At 54.1% G+C, this 25721-nt stretch overlaps 1 protein-coding gene and 1 long non-coding RNA gene across 4 annotated transcripts; both read left to right on the forward strand.

The window, feature by feature from the left end:
* Nucleotides 1-2846: 2846 nt before the first annotated feature.
* TAL1 (TAL bHLH transcription factor 1, erythroid differentiation factor) lies at nucleotides 2847-12520 on the forward strand. 3 transcript variants are annotated; one of them, XM_075759462.1, is made up of 5 exons: nucleotides 2847-3029; nucleotides 4424-4573; nucleotides 5928-6356; nucleotides 7137-7228; nucleotides 11499-12520. In XM_075759462.1, coding segments are annotated over exons 2-5 (942 nt in total). In that variant the 5' UTR covers nucleotides 2847-3029; nucleotides 4424-4571; the 3' UTR covers nucleotides 11918-12520. The 3 variants fall into 3 exon arrangements, 2 of the variants coding, with proteins under 2 accessions (XP_075615577.1, XP_075615576.1); XR_012836505.1 differs by lacking the exon at nucleotides 4424-4573 and having other exon boundaries at nucleotides 2848-3029; nucleotides 11499-12113; nucleotides 12269-12520; XM_075759461.1 differs by lacking the exon at nucleotides 4424-4573 and having other exon boundaries at nucleotides 2848-3029.
* A 643-nt stretch (nucleotides 12521-13163) lies between these two features.
* LOC142602734 (uncharacterized) lies at nucleotides 13164-14624 on the forward strand. The gene is made up of 2 exons (XR_012836506.1): nucleotides 13164-13965; nucleotides 14120-14624. It is a non-coding gene; the product is annotated as an uncharacterized LOC142602734 (long non-coding RNA).
* The last annotated feature ends 11097 nt before the right edge of the window (nucleotides 14625-25721 follow it).

Consider the following 25721-nt stretch of genomic DNA (forward strand, 5'->3'; position numbering starts at 1 on the left):
TTGGTTTCCTTCCAGAAAAGATGCTACTTTGTGCTGAAAAATAAAACCTTTCTCAGTCCCTGAATCTCCCTTGGATCAGGCACAAGCTTCATATTATCTGGCAGCATGTTTTCTGCTGAATCAGTCAAAAAATAGTTAATGTTTTTGAACATTCCAGTGAGATGAATGAGGCAATTCATACCTCTGAGCTATTGTTGTAGGGTTTTGTTCTTTGTTTCCTATTGTAAAATGTCTGGAAACACAGGAAGATGACAGTTGTATTGGTTAATATTTTAAAGACTTTCTTCAAATGCTTGAGGGCTAGAAACAATTTGAAAACAAAAGCCAAACTACTTGCACGCAGCTCAGGACAAGGGTGTGGTATATTAAGTTACACAAATCATACAATCCTGGACAGCAACCTCTGAGCGAGTAAGACATTAATTTACTTGATGAAAACAACAAAAAAACCACCCTTTCCTAAAGCAGCTTTTCCTTTCATAGTGTAGTGCTGAGTAATTTCAAGGTGCCTGGCTTTTTTTCCTGAAGCATCTACTGCAGCTTGGAGTCAAAAATACATGGAAAGCTAGGTCTGGCTTTGATAACCCTGAGCAATGGGGACCAGACTCAAGTGCTGGCTCAATCGCCTGTTCAGGCAATGATGCGTGTGGAGGGGCAGCACAGTTTAAGGCTTTATTTTCTTTTTTGCTTCTGTCATTTCTAGCTACCCTTTGTTGTAATTTAAGATATTTACAGCACTTGCTCGAAAGGGCTCGGGCCTGCTCGGAGCATCAGTGACTTCTTCGTTCTGTATCACTTTGGTGCTCCCTACCCCTACCGCAGGGCTTGCTGCCTCTTAGCCTCGTGAAAGTGGGGAGAGGGGACAAGCCCTGGGTTGCTCGGTGTGAGCGGGAAGCCCACCCGTGGCAGGACAGCGGTGAGGAAAGGGACCGGTTACCTGCCACACCAGGGTCCCCCTTAGGCTCGGGGTGGGGCTGCCCAGCGAGGGGCACTCTGTGTGGGCAGTGGTGGGTTGACCACGGCCACGGCTCCCACCCCACCGGGGGCAGGCACGGGTGGGAATGGCCCCGCAGCGGCTCTCGGTGCACAGAAGATGCTCGGCTTCCTAATCTCCCCCGCCCAGCCCCGGCTGTTCTATCTTTAACGCTTCCTGTTGGTTAGAGGAGCCGGCTTGAAAATGGTCGTGTTTCCTGGCGGGATGCACGGCGGGCTCTCCACCGCGTCGTGACCGTCCCTGCCCCGCCGCCCCACGCACGTTGCCGGCATCGTGCGGGCTGCCTGCCTACCGGGACCCGACCCCAGCCGCGCCGCGGGGGGAGCGGGGAGTGTTTGTGGAAACCTCTCCCACGGCCGCGTCCAGAGCGGGAGGTTGAGGGGAAGGAGTGAAAGGAAGAATAACAGCTCCGGCATTTCCCCCTGCGGGAGGCCGTGCAGGTGGCGGGGAGACAATAGCGACCCCCGCACCCCCAGCCCCGCCGCCGCCCCCGCCACACGGATGACCCGGCAGGTGCGGCGGGTCCGCATCGCCCCGGCGGCAGAGGGGGCCGCGGCTTCTCCCCCACGTCCCAGGCTCCACGCATGGCCGGGGGCCGCAGCCTCGCCTCAGCCCCGCAGCAGGGACCGGGGGGCGTCCCGAGAGGTGCTCAGCCCCGGCCCCCTCCTCCCCGTCCCGCTCCGGTAGCGATTTCGTTGATTTTCGGCTGCCCGTGCAGGTCGATCACCCGCGCTAGCGCAAACCGCTCCCCGCCGCTGTCTTTAGGACCGCTTCACTTGTGAGTGTCCGGGGGAACGGACCGAGGACCCTCCCAGCCATTCCCACCTCTCCATCCTTCCTCTGCAGGGACCCTCTGGCAATTTGGGGAGGGTTTCAGAAGCGTCCTGTCGTCTCGCAAGCGCCGCGCAGGGCACCCCGATCCCCGCACCCGCCCGCCCCCCCTGTCCCCCAGCAGCCGCTCCGTTCGCACGGCGGCTCTGGCGAAGGCCAGGGGTGTTCCCCGTTCCCCCGGGCCCGGAGCCCGCCGCGGCCGGGCTGAGTCCCAGCCCCGACGGGGCGCTCAGCCGGTCCCGTCCCCCGGTCCCGTCCCCCAGCCCCGCACTGCTCCGGGGCGGCCAAGGGCCTTTTCTCCCCTTCCCCAGGCCTCTCCCCTCCAGGCTCGGCTCTGACCCCAGCGCCGAGCTCTCCCCTCCGCTCCCATTCCAAATTTCCCAAGGGCGAGGGGTGCCGGCTCGGTACCTGCTCCGCTCCCCATCTCCCGGCCCGGCAGGGATGCTCAGCCTGCCCCCCGCCCCAGCACGGGAGATGAGACAGGGAGCTCGCCCCAATTTAGCCCTTCAGCGAAAACACACGGCGTGGGGAGAGGAAGGCTGGGAACGGGGTCACTTTTTTCCAAAACATCTCCTCTTGGTGTGCTTTATTTACCTCCTCTTGTCCCAAAGCAGCCCACACCCCTTCCCTCTCTCTCAGCATCTCCAACAATTTATTTTGGCTCATTAAATTTAATTAAGAACGGAGTAGGTGTTCCATATTTAATCAAAAAAAAAAAAAAGGAAAAAAAAAAAAAAAAAGCAGGGGCATAATAACCTCCAAGAGGACTAAAATAAAGAATTGCTATTCAGATGCGGGCAGCCACGGTGCAATTTTTTATTACTCTTTTTTTTTTTTCAGTGTCTTTTTAAGAGCATCTAAGCACACACACATAAAAAGCTAGAAGGCATGCATTCCGGAGTTATTCCTATGCATATCCCTGCAATAATTTTCCGCTTTCCTTCGATAAAATTGCCAAATAATAATGAATCATTTCATAAATAATGGGTTTAGAAGCTTATCAGGGCAGGCGGGCCACTGCTGGGGTTTTATCTCTCTCGGCCACATTGCAGTAGTGTTCCGCTCTCCATACTAAATAGGAAACTGGACGTGATGTGGAATTAGAGCCTACCCAGCCGAAGCCACCCAACACTTACTACAAATATAGCCGCGATGCGTAGGCCACAAAATGGCTCCACTCACTTTTCCCAATGAAAAGCAAATGGTGAGTAGAGAGGGATCTGGCCCTGCAGCCGGCTGGGGCGGTGGGTACGGCAAGCTGGGGTTTTGGGGGGGTTTTGGGGGGCAGCGAAGGGTGCTTGGGGGGCTTCTGCCCCATGGAGAGACAGGCGAGGGGAGGAAAAAAAAAAAAAAGTCTTTTCCGCGGTTGGGTTTTAATCTTTTTTTCTTCTTTGATGCGGGGTGGGTGAGGAGAAGACGCTTTCCCTTTTGCAAATGCGGGGTGCGCTTCCCCCCTCCTCCCCGGGACCCCCGGGGTGCGGCAACGAGGAGCCGGGTGGTACCGGCCGCGGGGGAGCCGGGGGCGAAGCACCCACCGGGCCCGGCTTCCCCCAGCCTCTCCCGGGGCGATGGGGGAGGACGAACCGGGCCGGCCAAGGGCCAGGCCCCGTTCGTTTGTTCCCGGGGGGGGGGGGGGGGGGGGTGTCCCCCATATACCGCTCCCTCCCGCCCCTCCGCTTTGGGGCAATTTCCCTACAAAGGGCCCACGGGAGAGCTGCGTTTCTGGGCTGGAAATTTCCTGCCGATCCGCGGCTGGAAAACAAAAGGATTTTGCGGAGCAGAAACCAGCGGGCGGGGAATTAATGCCCCCCCCCTTTTTCTAAACGAAATCACCCCCAAACGAAGGCAAAATACTGCGGGTATTTTTGCGGGTTTGTGTATTTCGTTTTTAACGAAAGCGGGAAGAGACGCCATCGGGTTTATTTCATTTTTTACGAAGGCGAAAACCTTATTTTTCATGATTTCGTTGGCGGGGGGGGACACGACCGTCCTCGCCTTCCTGTTGATCCGCGGCGGGGAGCGGGCTCACCCCACCGGCGGCCCGGCCCCGGCCGTCGCGGCATCTGGGGCGGGAGCGCGGCCGGTAACCGGCCCCTGTAGGAATTAAATTTGCCCCTCTAGGAATTACATTTTCCAACCGGGCGTGGGAGAAACGCCGCCGCCGCTATTTGGGAGCCCATCGGGAGAAAAACAACTCCGGCCCCGTCTGGGATTTCCTCCCGGGGAGACCGGGCTTGCAACGTGTCCAAAACCCCACCCAATTCGCCCCAAATCTAAGGATTTTTTTTTTTCCTTTTTTTTTTTTTTTAAAACTCATTTTTTTTATCTATTTCTCTTTTCCACGCCAGGCCGTGGCCGCCGCGCGTTGTGGCCCCGTGTGCGAGGCGGCGGGTCCCGGCTGCCCGGCGGCGACGCGAGGAGGGGGGGTGGGGACCGGGGGGGTGGCCGGTTGTCCCCTACAACAGGGGCCGCCCCGGGGTGCCGTGTCCCCCCCCCTCTCCCTTGCACCCCGCTCCCCACTGATGTCTGGCAATCCGGGCCCACGAGATCCACCCTCTCCTCTTTTTCTCCCCCCCCCGCCCCTTCTCTTCCTCCCAGGATTTAGCAGTTTTATCCCGATGCGGGTGTCCTTCCTCTCTGTAAAGTCGTAAGTACCCTGAGGTGGGAGGAGTAAATTCAGCCTGACACTGAGAGCGCTTTTGTTGAAACAGGAGAGACTTGCGGTGTCCCTACTTAAATATGACACATGTGAGTAATCTCTTCCTATACAATATCGGAACAGACAATTAGATTTTTCTTTCTAGAGGGCTGGCGGGGAGGGGGCTGGAGGGAAGACGGAAAGCTTGTGCTTTAGGTTGGGTGGTTGTTGTTTTGGTTTTTTTTACCAAGAGAGATGGTGAGAGATAGCAAAAAAAATGGGGTTTTCTCTCGAAATTCAGCCCAGCAGAAACGAGGGGGAAAAAAAAATAATTACTCAAGGCAAAGGAGCGAGAAGGATGGGGAGGAGACCTGCTGTGTGTTAGCTCTCTGCTCCGCGAAGTCCCTTATTTATAGGGAGAAAAAAACCCAAAACTGAACGAGGGGTGTTGTGGGAGAAAGAGTATGGCCATAGTCGCGATATCGCTGCCTGCCCTCGGCGCGAGGTGCCCTGTCGCGACAGTATTCGTTCTACGGGAGAAGGGGGACAATGACCGTGTGCGGCCGCGGATGGAGGGCTGCTCCGCGCCGAGCGCCGGGCCCCTTCCTCCTTCCTGCGGTAGCGAATGGCGGGGGGATTGACTCCGTCATGGGCTGCTTTAACCCCCTCTCCCCCAAAAAGTGGCTCCGGGTATATTTCGCTGATTTCAAAATAATAATAATAATAATAGATAAAAACGGGACCAGAAGCGATCGCCCGTGAGGCTGAGGCCGCTGCCGCCAGACGGGGCCACGATAGGGCTGGCTCCGCGGGGCAGCAAACACCGCCGGGGCCCCCAAAACGGAGAGGGATCCCCTGGGGGACACACACACACACACGACACATACCGAGCCTCCTCCCGGCCGTAATTTGGCCGCATAATTTAACACCCAGCAACCGCGGCGCGCCGGGCGCTGGCCGAGCCCCTCTCGCTACACCAGCCGCCTGGATGGTGTCAGCCCTCCGCGTGTAGCGGCGTAAATCACCGCGGGGCGCCCGGCGGAGTTGGGGGGGGGGGGGGGGTCCGGCCTGGCCGACCCCTGCGCGGCGCGTAGTGCGAGGCCTGGGGGCTGCGCGACGTCACAGCGCCGCACTGTTCTGTGGGGCTCCGTGACGTCATGGCAGGGCCGGGGCGCTCCGTGACGTCACAGCGCCACACGGTTCGGCGGCGTGGCCGTACGCACCCTCTCGCAGGGGTGACGGGGCCCGTCCCGCCGGTAAACTCCAATTGATTTGGGGTAATTAGTGCCTCCCCTGCTCTCCTCCCGTTTCCCACCAATTTCTCGCCGGCGAAGCCCGACCCCCGAACCGCACCTTCCCCCCCCCCCCTCCCCCGGCTCCGTCGGGGCGGTGCCCGGGGCGGGGTACCCCCCCCCTTTTCCCCTCCGAGCCGGGGCCGCCCCTCACCGCTGCCTCTCTCCGCAGGACGATGGACAGGCCGCCCGCCCCGCCGCCCCCCAGTGACCCCCGCGATGCCCGCCCCCCCCGGCGGCACGACTCGGAAGCGGAGACCACGAGCGAGCCGGAGAGCAGCCGCGGGGGCATGGAGGCGCCGGCGGACCCCCAGCTGCTGCTCAACGGGGCGTCCAAGGAGGCGGGCCGGCCCTCCCCCGGGCCCCCCGCCGCCCCCGTGCCCGTCATCGAGCTGGTGCGCCGGGGTGGCTCCCTGGACATAAAAAGCCGGGAGGCGGCGGGGGAGGCGATGCAGAGAGCGCCGGGCGCCGAGCCGTGCCGTGCCGCCGAGGCCGCCTGCGAGGCCCGCATGGTGCAGCTGAGCCCCCCCGCGCTCCCGCTGCAGCCCCCCGGCAGGGCCATGCTCTACAACCTGGGCCAGCCGCTGGCCACCATCAACAGGTCCGTGTCTCCCTCACCCCCACCCCCGGCGGGGCTCCCTCGGAGCGGATCCCCGAGGGGTGCCCCGCTCGGCTGCGGGGCTCGGTGCCGGGAAGGGCGGGAGGGGGGCGGCAGCGGCATCCCTTCCTCTGCGCGGGGCTTAGTCATCGCGGGTTTGCATGCAACTTTGCAAAGGAAGAAAGGGGAAAAAAAATAACCCGAAACGAAAAACTGTCATTCCTAGGGGGGGAAAAAAAAAAAAAAGTAACGGTAGAAGTGACCCGGGCAGAGCCGGTATTGGGCGGTGATCCCGTACTGAGGTGCAGCAAAGAGGTCCGGCAGTAAACGCGGTGCTTGTCGAGAGCTGGTTTAGACCCTCGGAGCTCCCCGGGCTCTCTCTCCTCCGAGGAGTGCCGCACATAAGCGCAAGGGACAGAGAACGCTGTCGGTGCGGACCCGGCCCGGGTGGGTGCCCGTGCCCGCCGGCTGGGGGGCAGAGGGCTGCGGGGTGGGGGGTGGGTGTTGCCCGGGAGCCCCTAGCTCGGGTGCCCCACGCCGCCCGCATCCCCCTGCCCACGCAGGGCTGGCGTCCCTCGGTGCGTGTCCCCGAGCGGCCGCGTGTCGTGTCGCTGCACGACCCCGGGCTCGGCTTCGTGAGCCGTGAGCTCCCTCGGATGTCACGGAGCTGATCGGGTTCCCGCCGGCTCCGAGCCGCCCCCGCGGGGCCGGGCCGTGCCGTGCCGTGCCGTGCCGGGGGGGATGCCGGTGTGTCCTCACGGCCTCTCTGCCTTTCGTTCGCAGCGGGTTTTTCGGCGAACCGGACTCCTTCTCCATGTACGGCAGCAACCGGGTGAAGAGGAGACCTTCTCCCTACGAGATGGAGATCACCGACGGTGAGAGCGTTTCGCCCCTGCGCTGGCTTTTTGGGGGTTCCCCATCTGATGAAGGCGGCAAGATGCTGCACAGTGCCACATGCTGGGATTCAGACCCCAAATTGTAAAGGGCAAAGAGGATGCCTGTGGTGGCAGGGTGGTTCTCTGTGCAGCAGAGCCCAGATCTGTCCCGACTAACGACCAGCAGCGTGCTCGGTGGATTTGCTTTCACGCAGCAAAGCAGTTCAGCGCATGGTTAATTACATCCCTGTTCTGCAAATTGCTTAGAGATTAAATCCGAAGGAAGCCACTAAATTTAAGTCTTTGTTGAAGTGCAGAGGCTGGATCAGGGCCATTGCAGTGACATGCTGTGTTTGCAAACCCTTTCAGCCAGGAGACGTCCGTAATGCAGACCACAGCCTTAGGCAGACAGATCCAACCCGCCTTTAAACTGCCTAAAAGCAAAGAGCTAAACCCGTGCTAAGGTCTGCGGGTCCGCAACGGGATTGTGGCAGGTCCCTTTGCCAGTTCTTCTGCTCCTTAATTCAGTATATATCCACACCCTGCTGCAGTCTGCCGTGGAGAGATACCCGTGTCTGGTCTTGTGGCAGAGCCTGGGAGCAGATGTGGAGGGTGACAGTGTGGTGTCCGAGCAGAAATCCCAGGTGCGGGGATCCCTGTCAGGCTGGCGGGGTGATTCCAAAGAGAGGAAGGCAGTGCAAAGGCAGAGCAGGAGCCCGCTGCCTGCTCCCACGCAGCCGGCGTGGGTCGTGGGAGGCTGCGTGCAGGCGGCAGCGCTGCCCACGCAAAGGGGTATTTGCAAGAACATTTTGCACGTGGAAGGCTGACACGTTTATCTGCAGAGTTAACAGCCCGTACAAATGAGGTCCATTGTAATGTGTTTTCTCTTTAGCAATTGTAAACGCTACATTTCAATTAATTTTCCTTCTTTCTAGCTAGCTGTCCCTTTCCTTCTACCCGGCTAATCTAAAATCAGATCCAACCATAACCCACGTCACTCTAAAATAATACGGTACGAAATGATGGGCTCAGGGCGTTATCTGCGTCCATCAGTCCCTCTCTCCGACCCTCTGCCCTTCTGGTCGTTCAGCCGGCACCCCGTTGTCTCAGCCCCCGGCACACGAAGGTCTTTTTGTCTGGGTTTCGATGCAGAGGCTTAGCGGCTGCGGTGAAAGTCCATCAAATCACGGTGTCTGACTGAAGCTTTAGATTTGCTATTAAATTAGATATTAAGGATTACAGAGATATTTGGTTATAACCAAGTTTTTGCTTGCCAGGTAATGCAGGTATATAGATTGGGCCCAATCCTCCAGGTTCTGGCTCGTGTGAACTTGCAAGACTGGGCTCGGAATTTTTTGAGGGGAAAAATAGGTACCAGGTGATGAGTGTAAACAGGAGGAGTTTGTAGGGATGTGTGTCCTGTGCTGAGGCATCTGTGCTATTTGCCGGGCTTTGCTCGTCGCTCTGATGCTCACCTGCCGGGTGACATCTGTGGCACACTGGAGCATCGCTCCTGCGGGTCCTCAGCCCTGGGGAGGTGCAGAAGGGCAGGAGAGTCTTGCCGGGCGCTTGGTGTCTGGTTTCCTCTGTAAGGAAACGAGTGGTGGTTTTTTGCAAATATATCTATTCTGGAGAGTTTGGTGCATTGAATATCTTCTTAAAAATAGATAAAAACGGAGATAAAAATGTAAAAAAAAAATCTGCAAGGATATTCTGGAACTTTGGAAGATCATCTTTTTATTAGTTTTCTTCAGATCTCTAATTACAATTAAAAAAGCATCAGTCAATCAATTGGAACAAAATCCAAGCAAAAATTCTCAGCCAACTGCTTGAATTAATTATGAGGCAAGTTTCTTTATGAGAAATAAGTCTCTTCTATTATAACACAGCTATGGGGCATTTTAAATTTCTCCATTGCTTGACATGTTTTGTCCAAAACCTGATCTCTTTCTAAAAGATACGTTTAATTCGGTTGATGCAGGAATGAAGAATCTGCGTGGTGTCAGAATTTGTGTTATATACTGGAGCTTGGTTTGGGTGCCCCTGAATGAAAACGAACAGGTCTTTTTTTCTGATTTCTGACCGATTTATGAATAGATGCCTTTTAGTCAGCAGCTTTCAGTGAACAGGGATGCATGTCTGAAACCTGTGAAGACTGGAAGTCTCTTGAGTGTTTGGGGTTTTTTGGTTTTGTTTTTTGAAAATAAACACTCTCCAAGGGGTTTTTTTCTCATACCCTTATGGGAGTAAAAAGGTTTTAAGCTGCATCTCCTTCTAGATTCAAGGCTGGTTGCTTTGTCTTGCCTGGAAAGAGCATATAAGTGTTGAAGCTGATGTATTTTTGTAGCAGGTTGCAGCGTGTTCTCCACTGCCTTATTAACAGTGCTGGGCAGCCCAGTGTTGTCGAGGTCCCTTTAGTCCCTACCACCTTCCCCGTGACCCCATGGTGCAGCGGGCTGTGCACATCAGGGACAAGAAACCTTCCCTTTCCATGAGCTCTTGCACATTAATTATTTGCGTGCTGTTTGGAAGTGGAAGGTTGGCTTAATTAAACTATCAGACCAGGATCTTGGTGGTCAGAGATGAGTTTCTCATTCTGACATCCCCCAGCTTATCCCAGAGGCTCTTTGCGATTTTGGGGGGCTCTCTCCTCCTGAGCACGCTAGGAGGAGAAGTGAGCTGTATGGCTGCTCGCACGTTGAAGAAGCCGGTAGCTTTAGCCTGGCTGCTTGGGAGCGCGCTCCCATGCAAACCCTGCGGTGGGGGGTATTACGTGTGACGCACTGGACCAAAGGGGCTCAGTTTCCCCTGAAGGGAGGAAAGCGTGATGGTCTTTAATCAGCTGGAACGTGGGACTCCTCTGGTCGTGCCAGGTGAGACCTGTCATGAGTTATACTATATAAGAATAAAGATGTTTAAATGCCCCTGGGATGCTGGTGTCACTGGGTGATGGCAGAGCTATGGCTTAAACTGCTTACCATGGCCAGGGTCTTGCTCCTACCAGGAGGAAGTAGTTAGGCAAGTGTCTCAGGGTGGGGGCCACAGGGGAGAGATGGTGTGGATGGGAATAGCCACAGCCTGTCCACCCATGTGTTATCTGCAAGTCTTTGCTTCATACTCTGTGATAATTTTCATTGTATGTGATGCTTCCCATCCTATGGGGGTTTCTGCCATGGTCATTCTCCCAGAGTTTCATGAGATTGATGTGTCCTTCCACTGTTTGCGTCTGCTGGAGGTGAGGATGGAAAGGGCATAATAATAAAAGCATCTTATGGTAGCATCTCCTTACGTGAGCAGTTTCCACAGACCCAAGGACCTGCAGTCCTGATTTACAGCGTTGCTACTCCTGTAGCACAGTACTTTTGGGTAGACATGCTTTTGGGTCTCACCTAGCATGGAGATAATGCCTTGCTTGTGTTTACAGGACTAACCCTGATGATCTGAAAGGAGAATTGATGTGGTTTGTGTGTCCATACTGTGTAACATGTCCCACCAGGAATGTGGCTGTAAAATTACAAGGAGTTCACATGTAACTGAGCCAAATGGACACCTCTAGCAATTTAGAGTCCCTTCTCCAATTAGTATCCTTGCCCTGCAGCACCGATGTGCAGAGAGAACAGGCAGTCCTCAGGTCAGCTGTGAAATTGCTTCATCCTCCACCCGTGATCACCCTTCCAGCAAGGACACTGCTTTCACTCTGTGTGTCACATCGCTACCTGTCCTTATTGCCACGGGGTGTATCCTGCCACCCCATTTCATAGAAACCACCCAGAGGGCTGGTGGCAGTCCTACAGGCTTTATCAGCTCTGCATCCTGCCTACATCAGGGAAGATCTCTGGATCTTAGAGTTGTTAAAGCCTCTGCTCAGGCTAGTTTCTTTCTGTCGTCAAGACACTTTTGGGATAGAAAAAAAAACCATCTAGTGAGAGAACCTTTTAATAGGACCTTTGTTGCTGAGATGCCCTAAAAATATAGCAGCCTTCTGCACATGTGTCATGGCCTAAGCCTTCCTGCTTGGAGAGGTAAGTATAGGTATCTCAGGAGACAGCTAAAAAGATGCAACTCCATTTTTCCCTTCCACTGGATTGAACAGAAATTACAGCTACCTCAGCTCCTCAGGTTAGCTTCCAGTTAGCTGGAAACTCCCAATTCACTGCCTTGCTGATGTCACTAAAATAAATCGGTTAATCTGGGAAATGATGACCTGTTTAGCAAAGTACTAAATAACCTGTTACTCCTCGCTTCTAACTCTGCACGTTTGCAATTGCAGGTCCTCATACGAAAGTGGTTCGTCGCATTTTTACCAATAGCCGGGAGAGGTGGAGACAGCAGAACGTCAACGGAGCCTTTGCAGAGCTCCGCAAGCTCATCCCCACCCACCCGCCCGACAAAAAACTGAGCAAGAATGAGATTTTGCGCCTGGCTATGAAATACATCAACTTCCTGGCCAAGCTGCTCAACGACCAGGAGGAAGAAGGAAACCAAAGGGGCAAAGTGAACAAAGACTCTGGCATAGTCCAGGAAGACCTCCTGCAGGACATGTTGTCTCCTAACTCTAGCTGTGGAAGCTCTTTAGACGGAGCGGCAAGCCCAGACAGCTTCACGGAAGAGCACGAAACGCTAGATTCGAAGCACACGCGGAGCCTGCACCATGCCATTCTCCCCGTAGAAGGCAACGCGCAGCGGTGATGACCTTCCGCATCGCTCCCGAAGCACCGAGGGGGGGGTGAGACCCGAGCGTGCAGATGCTGGAACTTGTGCCCGTGGGATTTGTAACTCTGCCTTTCCCCGGTGGCTCGGTCTCCCCGTCCTCCCCAGCCCGGGATGGAGCGGCTGGCACGTTGGCCGAGGACGAGACCAAACCAGATGGATGTTCGGCATTTAGGTACGTGATCGTACAAAGAAGAAAAGCATTGAAGTCATCTTCGTTGTACATACTGCTCGTGATGTGACTCTGCGGAGGGGCAGGAGACGCGGCCAGCACCTCTCCAGCTTTTAGAGGGTTTTCAGACCGTTTGATGACAGTCGTTTTTTAAACAGTCCCCTGGTTGAGACGTGAAACTCCTCTTTCAGTGCTGGCAGAGGCCACCGACGCTTTCTAGCTCCATGTGGCACTGGAGACTGCTGAAACCTGCCGGCGCTACGGCATTTCTCCAGCCTGTGGCATATACAGCCGGTCTGAGCAGGAGCGGGGCCACGTGTTCCTGATGGCCAAGAGCTTATGACTGTATCTTTTTAAAGAGGTGAAAAAATACCCTCAGCAAAAGAACTATTAAAAGGATTAAGACTTTTTCTTTTTCTCTCTTTTTTTTTTTTTTTCTTTTCCTTTCCCCTTTTTCCTTTCCCTTCTACCTAACTGGATTGTTTGGGGTTGTTGTATTTATGACGTGGGATTACTTCTGTTTAACGCTGTCATGCAGTATCCACTGAACGAAAAGGTACATAGATGTTTTCTGCCACCCTCCCAGGCCCTGATTTTTCTGCTGGTAACGCTCAGCGGATGAGCTCCAAGCCTGTTGTGTTCTTCTAGAGTTTTCCCAGCGGTTTCTGTAGGGCCAGAACTTCTCTCAAGGAAGATAAATTTCAGAATTGGTAAGAGAAAAAAAACCCAAAATTGCTAGTGAAGCATCCCCTTGAATTGGGGGATTTTTAAATTCAAAAAGCAACAAAAAGGCAAAAGGAGTCGATGGTGCATCAACAGTGCGTGTGTACATAGGGTTATAAAGGGATTTTAATGTATGCTTTGAATTTTTTTTGGTTTTATTGTGTGAAAATGGTGGTGGTTCAGCTGTGCCAATGCCCGCAGGCTGGACTCCAGGTGCTGGATTCAGTCTGACATTAGGAGGATCCTCACCTGCCTGGGGCTGGTAGGAGGCCACAGCCTCTCCAAATCTTAGGGGGAGGCACTAAAAGCAGCGGTGGGATTAGTCTGCGACTGAGCTGATCTTCTGATCCCTGCTGCCCCCCTCGGGAAGGCATTTGGGAACAGACTGGGTAGCAGGAGCCTGCTGCTGCGGTGGCTGGGAGCTGAGGACCATATCATGCCATCACCGCTGCATCAGGCCCATCTCTCACCCACCGCCTGATGCCTGACAGAGCGAATGCCCCAAGCCCACCCTCTTCCTCTGCAGAGATGTCAAGGCACAGAAATCTCCACTGTGCTACAGTAAAAAAACCCCGAACACCCACAAACATCCTTTGGAAGGGAAAAAGTCCTTCAAGTGGGGACACCTTCCACCGCACTCGTTCCTTTTCAAGGATGCTGAGGTACAAGGAAACACAGAGGATTTGGGTGGGTGTCTGCAAGCCCCTCCAGGCTTAATTCAGAGTCCCATCATTTCCATCCCCGCTTGGTTTTACCGCCTCTTTGTAAATAATAGGTGGGAGGCTGGCGCGTGGGTTGGCACGTTAGGTGGAATTAGTTGCCTGGGAAGGGGTGCCAGCACTAGCAAGGGTTTCCAGCGTAGACCCCAAATCCTCTGAAACCATTAAACTCCCCCATCTAAAATAGGGGAAAAGGAGGAAAATTCCTTCCTGGATGTGGATTGCCCAAGCATGGGGGTTTTTATTCAAGGGTGCTTCCTGGAGGGGTGGGCCAGGGGAGAGGTGCCAGCGGGTGATGGAGTGATGCTGAGGAAGAGGTTTGGGCTGCCCCTGGCACCAGGGGTAGGAGAGGCGAGCGGCGGGGGCTGGCAGGTGGGGGCCCTCCAGGACGGGAGAGGGATGCTCTCACACAGGTAAAGCTGTTCTTGGTTTTCAGCGTTCAAAATAATCTGGGGGTGGTGTGGGTGGGGTCTTACACTCTTTTTATTAAACTATTGTAACAAAAAAAATCACCGACGCTCAGAAATTCCTCATTCCCCACAATAATTTTTTTTTTTCTTTTTTTAGTCTTTTTGGTAGCTGAACAGTTGGGAAAATGGTACAACCGTGGCGGCACACCCCCAACACCCCCACGCACACGTACACCTGCTCGTAGCCCATAGCAGAGTGCGCCACAGGTTTCCCGGGGTATGTACAGTTGTACTTTAATTGTGATTTGAATGGTACATTTCCTCTGCCCACCTCCTCCTGCCTGCTTCATCTCTCGCTGTGTGGACCATCGCCCCCCGTTTCTGTTGGGAACAACGCTTTGGGGCAATGTCGTACCGTGTGAGTGAATTCCCGCCTTACGATTTTTGGGTCTTTCATCTTCGTCCCTTTCTCTGCCACCCTCCCCTTGGATTTCTGCATTTTTTCTGCAGAAACGAAGTAACCAGACCTGGTACCCTGAGTCTCAACCCACTGTGGATGTGCTATTTGGAAAACACATTTGTTGTAATGTGTGTGTATATATAAATATATATATATAATGAATATATCAAGAATATTTCTAAATAAAGTTTTACAAAGCAGCCTCCACTTGCTGTTTGCCTCTCTCCCACCTCGTTGCTCGGATCCATCACTACTTTGGTATCGCATTTCGGAGCGAGGATGCCAGGATGGTCCATCCCCAGCCATCAAAAATCATAAACAGGCAGCAAAAACCTTGCAAAAGGATCTGCTTTTTTTTTTTTTTTTTTTTTTTTCTTGCTTGGCTCATGCTGTCCAGCCTGGGCTGGGCTTTTGCAGAGAGAGCAAGCGGGAGGAAGAGCACGCGGGGCCGGCAGGAAGGAAGACGGGTGGTGAAGCAATCCCCCCGCCGCAGGCGAGCGTTACCAGCCGCCACCACGTTACCCCCACCATATTATTTGCAGGTCCCCCAAAGGCTCTGACAGCCTTTTCCCCTCTTTTGGTGAGGGGGCTGGTGCGGGGAGGGGGCTGCTGGGGGCAATGCTGCTTCCCCTCACGCCCTGGCAAGTGTTTGGCCACGATTTTATAGGCAATGACAGTAATTCCTCTTTTTTTTTTTTTTTTTTAAAATAGAAGTTATTATGCCAGCCATGTGCACAAATACTTTAAAAACCAATTGAACTGGTAACATTAGTTCGGCAATGTTTACAGACTAAGTGGTCCATTGAATGTGTATATATATATATTTTTATATATATGTGTGTGTGCGTATCTATATATAACTCTAGCATCATGCTGCTGACCATGGCCAACACCATACCCGTAGCACAGAGCAGTAGAACAGGAACGGCACCGCGGATATTTTCTTGCCTTTAATTTCTATGATTTCCAGAGTCATTACCTACTTAAACAGGGTCTTTTAAAGCATCCCTTGCTTTTTTAAAGTATCTCCCCAAAGCCTCACTGCTAACCTCCCCCCCGACCCCAGCAGCCCGGCAGCCAACGTTTGCTTTTAAAGTTTCTGGGTGATATTTCCCCCCTGCGTGGAAGAGGGGGGCCCCTCCCAGGCTCCAAAGCGGGGATGTGGGGAGCCTTGTCCAGGCACAGCCGCACACTGGGGACCGGGGGGGCACCCCGCCAGGCTGAGCAAACCCCCACAGCCAGGGCCGGGCTGGTTTCCATTCCCGTTGCTGGGACAAGGCGTTGGGCGGGCGTGGGGCAGCGTGTGGCTGCGGGGTGTTTATCTGGGGTCGGGCGATCACGGCTGCACAGCTGGTTTAACCCCCGTCCCCCGTCCTGCTGCCCGCCCGGGGAGACCTGATAGCTCACTCACCATTTATCTCTCCCTCCCACCTCCCAGCTCTCCCTCTCCCTCCTTCCATCACCAGAACAATTCTCCTTCCACCTCCCCCTTCTGATTTTTTTCTTTCTTCAATTAAAATGTCCATGGCCACGCAACCTTTGCCACCAGCAAAGGGAAGAACATCCTCAAGGTGAAGGTTTCAAACCACTCCTTGTACATATATATTTAATATATAGCTCTACAGTCTATAGAAAGGTCCGGGAGGGTGCCAATGCCACCCACTTCGTGGTGGAATGACCAACGGGTGTCACTCCTGGTGGACCCTGGTGGTGAGGAGACCATGGGAGCTGCTGTGCTGGGACAGGCTCTGGGGATGTGTCCCCAGCTGGGTGGCTGGTGGCCCCATGTTGGTGGTGATGGAAGGAGCATCCCCCTTCCAGCATCTTCTGGGCCTTGATGCTGCTCGGCCACCAAGATGCAAATGTCACAGAAGGCAGCAGGCATCTTCTGCCGTTTTTTTCTTTTTAAAACTATTTTTAAAGCCCTTCCCACCCTTGCCTTCCGATGGTAAATTTAATTAATTTCCCATAAATTATATATATATTTTTTACAGTCATGCTGCAAGTATGATGAGCATTGCTCTGTGAATTCATATATAAGGGGGGAAAATCCCCAACCCAACCTGTATTATTTTTGTCCGTCGTCTACTGCAGGAAATTTTCTGGCAAATAGTGGTTTCTTCACAAACTTGAAGCAGGTGCATTTAGAGGGATTTTTGTTGCCCACGTTTCTAATGTGTCGCAGGAGCCTGGTGACATTTGGGCTCCTGGTGGCAGAAAATCCATTGCATGGATGACACTGGGGAGCAAGAATGGAGGGGAAGTGGCATTGAGATAAAATTGAATTAAAAAAAAAAGAGAAGGTGGGAGGGATGTGTATGCCTGAGGCAATGAAACAAGAAACACAAAAAACTCAAAATCACCCAAAATTTGGGCAGCTCTGATTTTCAACCCTCATTAGCTGGTTTTAATTACAGCCTTTCTGGCAAAGCTATGGTGAGGGCAGCCTGCAACTGGCACCCCTGCCTGGGAACACCACCGAAGGCAAGAGCAAGGACCTGCTTCATTAGCGGGATTCCCACATTATTGAATTAAATATGCTCACAGAAATGACAGGACCCAAACATTCCCACCCTAGCAGATGATGAGAAAGCTTTGCCTTTTCGCTATTACAGGCCAGTGGCAACAGGAGGGGGTAATTTATGGCTCTCTGGGACTTCTCAGTACGCTCCTCGTCCCGGGGCTCGTCCCCAGCATTCCCACCGCCGCACAAAGGCTGCAGCCGGCCAGCAGTGCCCAGGGGACACCGCGCTGTCACACGCGGCGCAGGGATGAGCGGCGAGCGGGATCACCTTCCTCCTCCCAGCCCTTTTCTTTCTCTTCCATCCTCCTGCCTCTCCTTTCGCCTCATTTCTTGCTCTGTGGTTTGTTTTTTGGTGTTTTTTTTTTCCAGTTTCCACCCAAAAAATTGGTGATGGGGTGCTGGGGGAGCCAGGAGGGTGCTGCAGCTTGGGGGGCTGGGGGTGGATGGGTGAAGATGGGGATGCGCTGAGACCCCGGGGGGTCAGGAGGGGGGACCCTGCATCACTGATGGGGATGGAAGAAACCTCCCGGGGGGGGTCCGGCACGCACTTTCCAACTTGTCCCCCCGGTAGACATTCCTTTTCCCCTACTCTTGGAGTTATTCTCAGCCGCCCCGGTGACCTTTCCGGGGAACAATTTACTATTGTGTTTTGGTGAAGTCCAGCCTCTATTTTTACACTCTGTTTTGCTGATGTGGGCGCAGGGAGTGAGACGGGAATCCAGCAGGAAATGGGAGGGAGTGTCTGGAGTGCGGTTAAACCTACCCCGGCACTTTGATGTGCCAGGCCTGAGCCCGGCCGACAGCACGTGGTGGGGCCGGGGGCTTCGCTCCCTGCCCATCCCTCCGGTAAATCCCGCATGGCACCAGCTTAATCCAGCCGTGCCAAGGTGGGAATGAGTCCGGCAGGAAATGGCTTTTGGCAAAGAGGGCAGCGAAGCCACGGCGGTACCGTGCTCCTCTGTGCGTGCACAGTGCAAAATGAAAGGCAGGTTTCTGCTGGCATCCTGTTGCTTAAGGGATGCTGGAAAAAAGGGGAGGAGGTGACTTGCTGCTGGAGCTGGTAAAGGCTCGGGAACTTGCCTGAGGGCATTCGGGAAAGCTGTGGCAGAGCATCCTGAGTTACATCGTGTGAAATGAGCAGGTTGACAGCAGAAGTGGTGGGTCTTTGTGCGAGGTACCATTGAGCTGTGATCCCCCCCTGATGTGGGACCCTGAGCTGGGCTCAGGGGCGGGGGGGGGGGCGATGAGTGGTTCCAAAATGCCCTGGGCTGCCAAGTGTCACAGCCTGGACTGTGTCTGGGAGAGTGTGGCTGCCCGTGTGCCCTGTTTGCCCTGCATCCACGGCAGGGACCACCAGACCGTCCCTGGAGGTTTAGCTGAGGAGATAGCCAAGCCCCGGGGAAGGGAGCGGGGCCAGCCCTGCCCTGCGACTGTCCTGCTTCCAGCCCTGTCACCACCTGCAGCACAGTCCTGGGGCAGGAATAGCACCCTGCTGCCCCTGGGCTTGCCCAGAGATCCCCAAAACCAGGGGCAAGGTACTCCTGTGTGTCCAAAGGGCCAGCCATAGCCTCACCCGTTGCCCATCCAAGGTTACCTGGGAAGGCACGTGAGCAAGGGGACACTTTACAGCAGCTGTCCCATCTCCAGAGCACTTCTCTTGCACCCCACCAGTGATACATGCTGCTGGAGTTGAAATAAAACACGTCAACACCCTCCCAGTCATATGTCTTGCAACCATCCAGCAATGCAGCATCACTCCTCCGAGCACTCGGTCTGCCCCGTCCCTGGGAATGGTGTGGAAATGGGAGCTGGAGGCTGGAGGAGGTGGCCTGGGGGGCAGCCAGAGCTGGTCAGCAGCGTGCTGCTGTGGATGGGAAGCTGCTGCTTGGGGTGGGGAGGGTTCTGTTTGTGCCTGATGGGCGTGCGGTTGGTGAGCTGGTGTCCTGCGGATGCTGGGGGAACACGCTCCAATGTGGGACATCCCAGGAGGCGTGCTAGTGAAGTCACACATCGGCATAGATGCTTGTGTGCACGAGGATTCACAAAAAATACTCACACCCCACGGGTACCTGTCCACGCGTGAGCTCACGCACATGACAAGTAAGTGTGCACACTGACTTGCTCACAAACACACGGACCGTGTGCTCTTACATGTACAGTCTTACACGTGTGATGGTGCACAAACACATTGACAAATGCACGCACTCATTTTTGCACGTCCTACACCTGTGGGTACGTCTGTGGATGTATTTCTAAGGACATAGTCCTAAATACACGTATTTGGATGGACGTGAACATGCAGTCCTTCATGGTCAAGCCATCCAAGCCCATGACATGCTCACACGCGTGTGTCCCCTGCCCCTTGCATGCTGCCTGCAGGTTGTCATCACGATATAAAACACCAGGGTGGTTTTTGCTTTCGGTTGCATCAGCAGAAATCACTCCCAAGCTGCTCCTTGCCTTGCCCTAGCAAACTCTGAGCTACTTTTTCCCTTCTTCTAGGTCAGACGACATCAAACTGTCCCAAGCAGGCACCAGATGCTTTTCCCAGGATGTTTTCTAGGGTGGCAGGAACGGCTGAGCTTGCGCAGCGTGCCAGAGGCTACGGCCGTTGCTCCTATCTCAGCAGGCGCTGGGCGGGAGGGCTCTCTGCCTGATCCCCGGGGCCACCCTCCAGCTGGCTCTGTCCCCGCTCCGAGCTGCCCCTCTATCTCGCTGCGTGCAGGCGCGATGGGGCTGGGGATAAAGTCCCACGGCCGCACACACACACCTGCTGGACGGGCAGCATAAAGGGCGTGTGAGCAGGAGCACGTTTTGTCCCCTCCAACGGTGACACTGCCCCAAGGATGATGACATCGCCCCAACGATGGCGATGCCATCGCCACCACCCTGCCTGCTCGGTTTGCCCTCCATCAGGAGCTCACAGTTGATGTCCTCGCAATGCAGTGGCCTGACCGGGGTCTCGGCCGGCCTGTCCCACACGGGTGACACGGGGGGGGGGGTGGTGTCCCGTCCTCCCCCTCCCCATCCCCGAGCCCACGCGGCCGCTGGGGCTCCCCAGGCAGCCGCCTCCGGGCAAGCGCCTCCTTTGAACAGGTTTCGGGGAACCCCTTGTCGCAGATAACCGGCAGATCAAAGCCGACCGCAGCACCAGCGCTTCCTGCCGGCGCGCAGCAGCCGGAGCCGGAGCCGGAGCCGGAGCCAGCGGGGACGCTGCCGCCCGCCCGCCCGCCACCGCCGCCACCGCGGGCCCCGGCCCCGGCCCCGCCCGGCCCCGGCCGCCAGGGGGAGCGCAGCGCCGGCGGGGGGAGCGCCGGGCCTGGCCGTGCGGAGCGCCGGGCCTGGCCGTGCGGGGCGGGCTTTGCGGGGCGCTTCGGTGGCGTCTTGGTGTTTTCCGAATAAAGTAGGTTAAAGGCTGGCCTTTGCCTTTTTGCCTGTTTTCCTTTTCCCCTCTTTTTACCTTTTTTTCCTGATTTTCCTTTTTCCTTTCTCTTGCCCTGCCTTCCCTTCTCTTCCCTCCCCTCCCCTTTCCCTGTTCTCCCTCTCCTTTCCCTCCTCTTCCATCCACACTGCTCAGCTCTCCACATCTTCATGGGGTTACCACAGAGCAACAATCATTATGTTAAAACCGGTTTATGTGAACAGTGCGGCTCTTTTGCCACAGAGTTAGGTATTTCGGGGTAGAAAGGCACAGAGAATGTTTGGGACAGCTGCTGGTCCCCCCACTGCTCAGCCAGGCCCTGGAGGTCTCGGTGCTGCCCTGGGGGTCCCTGCTCCCCAGGACGTGGGGGCCACGGGCTCCGTGCCTATGGTCACTGGCTCCCTGTGGTCTCTGCCAGGGAAATGCAGGCTGCTGAGTCCCCCAGGATTTCAGGAGGGGCAAGGCGACCTGCAAAGGCTTGTGCTTCCCAGTGGGGGTGCCAGTGGCTGTTCCAATGCCCTGCTATTTATTGAGTTTTAATTAATAGCCCATCCAGTCCTGGAAACTGCCTCTACTCCTCAATCCCAGGCAAAAGCATCTCTCAGGGGTCTTCACCTTTTGTCCTCAAAACCTTTTCAGGGATGGATTTGAGGGCAGCCTGTTCTAAGCCACCACGGCACAATGGCATGGCTCGGCGTTGTTCAGCCCTTTCCTATCCATCCTGTCCCTCCCGTGGGAGCCCCAGCTCCCCACCCTCATCTCATGGCACTGAGCTCAACTACAGGAGCATCCTGCCAGGGCCAGAAGCCTCCAAGGCCACAGGAATGGATTAAAGCTCCCAAAAAGCCGCCTCAACTTCAACGTACCCTGAGAAATGCCTCTTTCACCCCTTGGGCTCATATGAAATCCCTCTGGCCTTTCCATGTTCCTCCCACCCCCTTTCCCCAGCAACAGAAGCCGCTGCTCCAAGCAGAAGATGACGTGATTTTTTCCCATCTCCTCTGCTACCTGCATCTGTTTGCTTGGGTGGCAGCCAGAAAAGTGACTTAATCCATTTGATCCCCACCCCCCCCACCTTATTTTTATTTTTCAACCAGCCCAATGCTCTCGCCTGTTGCAGAACCGAGGGTGAAACATCCAGGCCAAATCCTGCCCCTGTGTTATGGTAATCGCGGCTGCCACCCAGCAGATGCAGCTCGCTGAAATAATAAGGCTGTTTAACAGGCACGGAGGAGGAGAGGGGAGCTTTTGTTTGGCACTTGCCGGGGTTGGAGTACACTTGTAAAGCAACAACTGGAGCTCGTTGAAAAGAAGTGGAGGTTATTAGATGCGTTTCACTCGCTCGCCGATGGCCCTGTTATTTTTTTTTCACTTTGGATGCCAGGCAAAAGCTCTGGTGCTGAGAAGGAAAAGGAGAGAAATGCCACCTGAAAAAGTACTGCTTTTGCTGATGAGTGTGGCAATAAACAGGGCTGGTGCCTGTTGGCAGGGCTCTGGCAGGTTGGATCCCACTGTTCAAGGATGCTGTTCTGGTTTCGGCAGGAGCAGAGTTAATTTTCTTCCTTGCAGCTGGTATAGTGCTGTGTTTTGGATTTAGGATGAGAATAATGTGGATAAAACACTGATATTTTAGTTGTTGCCAAGCAGTCAAGGACTTTTCAGCTTCTCATATTGGCCTGCCAAGGAGAAGGTGGGGGTGACAAGAAGCTGGGCGGGGACACAGCCAGAACAACTGACCCAAAGGGATATTTGCTGGGACCACTGGCCAAAGGGATATTCCATACCATATGATGTCATGCTCAGCATATAACCGGGGGTTGGCCGGGAGGTGGCGTGGATCAGGAACTAGGTGGGCATCAGCTCTGGGTGGTGAGCAATTGTGTTGTGCGTTACTTCTTGTTGTTGTTATTATTATTTTTATTTTATTTTCTTGTCCTATTAAATTGTCTTTATCTCAACCCACGAGTTTTACCTTTTTCTTTTTGATTCCCTCCCCAGTCTGACTGTGGGGGGGAAAGTAAGCAAACAGCTGTGTGGTTGTTTTAGCTGCCTGCCAGGTTACACCACAACAGATGCTCAGGATGATCTCCTGCCTTAGGGGTGCTCCCCAGCTCTGCACAGGACCCTTCCTATGCCCTGGGAAGGCTGCAGGGTCAGAGGAAGGAAAGTTCTATCCTCGGATGATGCTGAGCAGGGGGGTCCTACTGAAATCAGGCTCTTCTCTTCCTGCCCCAAGAGATGCTCCTCCACTTTCCAGGAGGCTGATGAATGCACGAGGCTGGGTCCTGCCTGTTGCAAGACAGCAAAACCAAGGAGGAGTCAAGGGTGCACTTAATTGCACTTGGAGCTGTTGAAACTCAGGGCTTTTTACCAGCAAAGGTGGCCCAGAATTTGGCACGGCTTGAAGGGCAACGGGTTGCTGATGGGATGAAAGAAATTCAAGTGACGGCAGGAGCTGGGGTGACGTAAAATCTCGTGCTTGGGGGTTATAATCCCATTTCTAAGTGTTGCAGTTTTGGATGGGAGAATGATAGGAGGTAGGTCTGAGCATCATGCGGTTTCTCTATCTTCCCCTGAGTAAGTGGGGACAGGAAAATGATCAGATGGGTCGTGAGTCTGTCCATTCATCTCTCTATTTACTTACTTATCAATCCCTCTGTCTCGATGCATCTTTGCTCTGAAAAAACCCAGCGATCCCCTTCAGAAGCCAGGAATAAAATCAATATATTCCCTCTCCAATTCAGGTAGCTTCCCATAAATCTTCCCAGCTTCAGTTTGGTCTCCTAGGACTCCCAGATCTGTTGGGAACCTATTTAATCAGCTGAGATGATCAGCGCTGTTTGTTGCCGAAAGGCCCTTTGAACTCTTTGTCTCTTCGTTGAATGATGCCCGCGTCCCCCGAGGATTCAGCCAGACAGCCCCATTCTGTGTGACAGCTCACAGGTTAATAACGCCGGGTGCTGGCAGCACCCACCGAAGTCCGGCTGCGAGCCCAGGGCGCTGGGAAGAGTCGCAGCTCCTCTGCCAAGCCCTTATCTCTGCATCTTCCCACGGCCCCTCACTTGGCTCACTGCAAAGCTCCGTAAAACCACACCAAATTGCAAGCCCAGCATGAAGAGCATCCAGCCTGGTGCCAAGGGAAGAGAAGTACAGCTTATTTTGGGGAGGCTCGGCAGGGGCTGGATGTGGGGGAGAGATCACAACCCTCCCATCCTGGGGTTACAGGCTTGGTTTTTAGAATATTTTAGTGTATTTTAGGTTTTAGCTAGTTGGGAATCAGTCCCTTTGCTGTGGGATGGTGGCTTTTGGCAGGGGTTTCCCATGCTGGTCCAGCCCTTGGGAGCAGGGGGCTAAGTATCGCTCAGCGTTCAGTCTCCAGGAGGCAAATCCAGAGCTGCTCCAAATCAGCAGGACTCCTTCCATTGGCTTGGACCAATTTTCAATCAGGGAAATGCTGAAGTGTGGCCTTCAATAGCCCGGTTTCGCTTCTAGGCTGTGTTGAAGCTGTGCTGGAGGTGGCTGCTACGTGCCTCAGTGTCCCAAACAGCCTCCGAGCAACCCAACCTGGTGAGAAACAGCCAGATCCTCACCCCATCTCCATCCAGCTCTGGCCCAAGGGGTCGGTGTTTCTCCTTCCAAAGGCTTCTGCTCTCCATAAACCACAACTTAGCATGGACCACCATCAAGACAGGCAAAGCAACCTAATCTATGAGCGCATTAGGGTGTCAGAAAACAATAATCCAAGAAAGAAACACATTATCTGGCCTTGTTACTTTACAAAGTAATTTAAATTAATTTTTCCCTAGAGTGGTTAGGGAGCACTGCAACTTGCCCTTGTCTATTCTCTCCGGCTAATGAAGCTTTACCAGCGACTGCTCGTGAATTCCTATTAAGACCTCATCTTAGAGGTTACAGGGCAAAGCAATTTCTGCTCCTGGGAAAGATGCCTATGAATTTGTAATTGTAAGTCTGTGTTTGATAGGGATTAGCATCTGAAAGGGGTAGAGTGGTTGGTAGCAGAGAAAACATTATTTCAATTAGCAGAAGAAAAACAACTTAACATCTGATTATAGTTTACACTTTTAATTTTCTCCTATTCTGGCATCTGGGATAATTATTTTCTGAAACTATCCACCCCCACCAAGCCAGCAAACTATTTCCTTCTCCTCCTCTTGGCCATCTTGAGATCGACATGGAAATGGTTGGTCACTTGTTTTTTTTCCTTTCCTTTCTTCTCCCGGGGAATAGCCAGTCTCACCGAATTTGGGGATTTGACCAAGGAGGACCAGGATGAGGACAGCGGGGCTTTGCTCCTCAGCCAGGCTTATGGTCAGGCTTGTGGCCAGCAGCTTGGCACGGTGCTGGTGCCCAGCTCTCCCAGGCAGAGCCCCGATGCCTAAAGCTTCGCTCTGCTTTTGGATATTGCCTCCAATCACCTCCTTTCCTCCCACCCCATAAAGGTATGTGCTGTTCACTCTGCAGGGACTTGGCCCTTGTGCTAACCTGTGCGCCAGCTATTTTTTTCTGGCTGCTTGGCCTCCTATTTCCTAATGATGATGCAATCAGTTTTCGGATGGGAGATTCCACATGAGAAGGCTTGTTGTTATTTAAGGAAGATCATGAAATCCATCCTTAATGAAAGGACAGGAGAAAACCCTTCCACCAAGTTACACTGAAGCCTGAGATTATCATTTTTATGGGCTTCCAATCTTTTCTGCCTCATGTCTTATCAGTGAATGCAGCTGGAGGCTTCAAAAACCCTCCCAGCTTGCTGCTGATTTTATGGGATGAAGATTAGAGATGATCAGATAGTAAATTATTCATTCCATTTGATATCACTGGCCAAGAGGGAATATCCAGAGCGAAGTCAGCTCCCTTCTCCCTTTCTGAGCACCACGTATTGGGATCCTGGCTATCTCCCACTCCAGCAATGCAGCGGCACTTTCCCCCGTGCTCGGAGATGATTAGGGGTGCAATATGCCCTCTGAACAGACGGGAAAGCCGAGAGGGAATCATGGATGCAGGCTCATCCCCCAGCAATAAAGCAGACTGGAGGATTTTCTTCTCATTTCAGGGATTTTTAGCTTGATTCCTCCCAGCCCAGGGCAAGGTGGGACAGCCCAGGCAGGTGTTTCCTCAGCCTAATTTCTCAAGGTTGCGCGACCTGAGACTGGTGTGAATGTCCTGTCAGATCCCTGGCAGCTATTGACCCCACGGACAGAGGAGCAGGGAGCTCAGAGGGGACAAATCCTGGTGACTACATGCAAATGGGCAGCTGGGTAGAGGAGAGAGCCCATTGCAGCCCTTAGATGTACGGAGAACAGCATTGCCCGTCAGGGCCCAGCCTTATTCAA

The sequence above is a fragment of the Balearica regulorum genome, chromosome 8, assembly GCF_011004875.1.
Source record: "Balearica regulorum gibbericeps isolate bBalReg1 chromosome 8, bBalReg1.pri, whole genome shotgun sequence".
NCBI classification, from domain to species: Eukaryota; Metazoa; Chordata; class Aves; order Gruiformes; family Gruidae; genus Balearica; species Balearica regulorum.